Source organism: Sphaeroforma arctica, assembly GCF_001186125.1.
Source record: "Sphaeroforma arctica JP610 unplaced genomic scaffold supercont1.431, whole genome shotgun sequence".
In the NCBI taxonomy this organism is placed as follows: Eukaryota; class Ichthyosporea; order Ichthyophonida; genus Sphaeroforma; species Sphaeroforma arctica.
Window position 1 is genome coordinate 55,193 of NW_014040127.1, and position 2,733 is coordinate 57,925.

At 41.9% G+C, this 2,733-nt stretch overlaps 1 protein-coding gene across 1 annotated transcript; it reads right to left on the reverse strand.

Moving 5' to 3' along the window:
* Positions 1-114: 114 nt before the first annotated feature.
* Positions 115-2,386, reverse strand: SARC_06186 (hypothetical protein). Its single transcript, XM_014299925.1, has 4 exons — positions 1,788-2,386; positions 1,285-1,388; positions 1,088-1,134; positions 115-937 (listed from the first exon to the last, which is right to left on the reverse strand). The coding sequence occupies exons 1-4, from the start codon at positions 2,345-2,347 to the stop codon at positions 614-616; spliced, it is 1,035 nt and encodes a 344-aa protein (XP_014155400.1). The 5' UTR covers positions 2,348-2,386; the 3' UTR covers positions 115-613.
* Between the last annotated feature and the right edge of the window lie 347 nt (positions 2,387-2,733).

Below are 2,733 nucleotides of genomic sequence, written 5' to 3' on the forward strand. Positions count from 1 at the left end.
CGGTACGTACGTAACTAAGTAAGTAACGTAACGACGACGATAGAGATATATAATATATATATATATATATATATATATATATATATATATATATTGTGTTTCCATGTTATATATAGGTGGAGATACGTGTATGATTGTCCTACAGTGTACTAGTTTGTATTTGTGCGTGTAGATGTGAGTGCACAATATCTGTACAACTATACCTGAGGCTTATTTTTGTCTATTGCAGCTTTCCGTTTGCTGGACGAGGGTATATATGGTATAATAAAGCATGTATCTATCGTGGGCATTCGGCGTATGGCTATACGAATGTATCCGTATTTCTACACTTAATGTCCATATATAGTTAGATAGGAGAATACTTGGAATATTCCCCTTATATATACAGCTATTCACAGGTGCAACAGTGTCTTGGAAACTAATTGAAGTACTTGTCGGAGACAACCTGACCCCTTGTTCTCCATACAGTACTGTTCCACTGTGCCGGACTGGGCAGCTCAAAAACCATCTCGCCGCTGGCTACGGCTCTGGAAAATGTGATTAAACTGTCACATACATAACTGACTCTCGAGAAGCAGAAACGCAGGTACAGACCAGTGTAGGGATCACTATACTATAAATCTGCAGACCCGTCGATAGCCACGGAGTGATGTGGAGTCTCGGGGGCACCTTCCGCCTTAACAGACAAATATCTTTCGGCCGGTGGCACTATAGTTTGCATAGGTGGCACGAGGTGTTCCGCACCTATCTCTTTGGTACCGGATTTCATAACAACCTTCGATCTAGATTTCTTCATCATAACTTCTTCTGGGTCGGCTTGTGCACCCTCAGCCATGATACCGTGTTTGTTGTCGGGATTATTTCGGAATTGAAAGGGAAAGTAGTTGAATGCGGCTCCGAACGAGCCACCAAGAAGTGGGGCTACCCAGTAAAGCCACTGTACGGAATGAATACGAATGGATAAGCTTACCACATATATAGAGCATTAGAAAAATTATCAAACTAGCTTTTTATCACTCGCAAACAAGTTGTGCTTCGAACATTGGAGAAAAATCTTTGTGCTCATATCAATTTGAGAATGATTTACCTGATCTGTCCACACACCACTGACAGCGGCAGAGGCAAAGCTACGAGCTGTTGAATATTTCAATTTTAAAGAGAAGTAATAAGTAGATATCAATTTGGAGGTTCGAGAGACAATTGATAGAAGTATCGATTCGTTGCCACCTCTCAAACGACACTTCACGGATACAATTAGGTTCAGAGAACCATATTTCTATATACCTGGGTTGATGCCGCATCCAGTCATTGGTATCAGGACAATGTGTGCTAAAAACACCGCGAATCCGATGGCCAAAGGAGCGTTGTGATGAGCAAATTCAGACCCCCTGAATAACAAGAGCAAAATTTCGAAGTGAATGCGTGGTTGCATGATTCGGAACGGCATAGCTTCACCTTAATAATAGGTGTATGGACTTTTGTGTTTATATGTCTAATACTTGTTATTCTGTACACAAACAGAGATGCACAAATACGCTCATACAATTTAAGACTCCCAGATAGGATTGTGTTTTTCAGAAGTAGTATGTCTCGATATAAATTCAGTTAAACTCAAAATTGGGATATCGGCGACACAGCCACACAATAAAGAACTACGCTAACATATGCATAGTATATATCGCCTCGTATACAAAGTCAGTCCAATATCTACCTACAATTTTCTTTTTTAGAGATCGACATAACGAACATATTCGGTGTCAATACCTGCACCAATCTATAGACCGTACCTGGGGTCCACTGCTGTGCCAAAAATGACAAAAACTACGAGAGCGGTGCCAAAAAACTCCATGAAGAAAGCTTGCGCTATGCTGAGCTCTGAGTTTATACCATTCAGCCCAAAGTTTAGGCTATTCGTTGTAGATTCCGGCCACAGAGCATCCACCATGGTAACTCCCACTGTAGCACCCAAAGTTTGTACAACTATATATATTAAACCACGGAATATGTTGATTTCGCCGAATACGATCATGGCCATCGTCACCGCAGGGTTGAGGTGACCTCCGGATATATGGGCCACTGAGTATACCAGTACCATAATCGACATACCGAAAGCTAGAGCAACTGTAAGCACCCACGACACTGATGGTGCGTAGTCATTAGCGTCGTAAATATCTGCACCGGATGTGATTTTGTACGACTTCTGTAGTGCTGAGTAGCCGCTACAAACAACTCCGATGGTGACCCAGAGGAAGAAAAACATGCCGGAGAATTCTGCTGCATAAGCTCTTAGAGCAACAGGCCCAAGGAATTCCTTGCGGCTGAATGGTTTCTGCCAGGCGTTCGGCATTTTGTGTCGCGGCGGTATAAACTTATCCTTCTACTCCCCTCACACAAGCAGTAATCGTGATATGACAAAGTAAGCTTATATTATATATGCATATTGCACATACACGGTACACTAAAAACCCATCTACTTGGTGCAGATGATCGCTAATCACTGTACAGTTTATATAGTAAATATATACATAATCAATAAATTCCATGATGTTTGCCCCGGTGTCGGTAGGGGAGAACACACAGAACAGCGGCGTGGCCGTGGAAGCCTGCAAGGCTGGCAGCTACATAGTATCCAGGATAAAGACCAATGAAAACCTTTTAATACAAATCAGCCTCATCCCATTCGTACGTCAAGTGTTTTTATAAAAACAAATTATAAATATCAGGGCGTGGATA

Excerpts from the sequence above, each read along its gene's own strand:
- SARC_06186 (XM_014299925.1), bottom strand. The coding sequence starts at position 2,347 with ATGCCGAACGCCTGGCAGAAACCATTCAGCCGCAAGGAATTCCTTGGG. Across the intron at positions 1,135-1,284 it reads TGGATGCGGCATCAACCCAG|CTCGTAGCTTTGCCTCTGCC; the intron begins GTATATAGAAAT and ends AATATTCAACAG. Across the intron at positions 938-1,087 it reads GTGGTGTGTGGACAGATCAG|TGGCTTTACTGGGTAGCCCC; the intron begins GTAAATCATTCT and ends CATTCCGTACAG.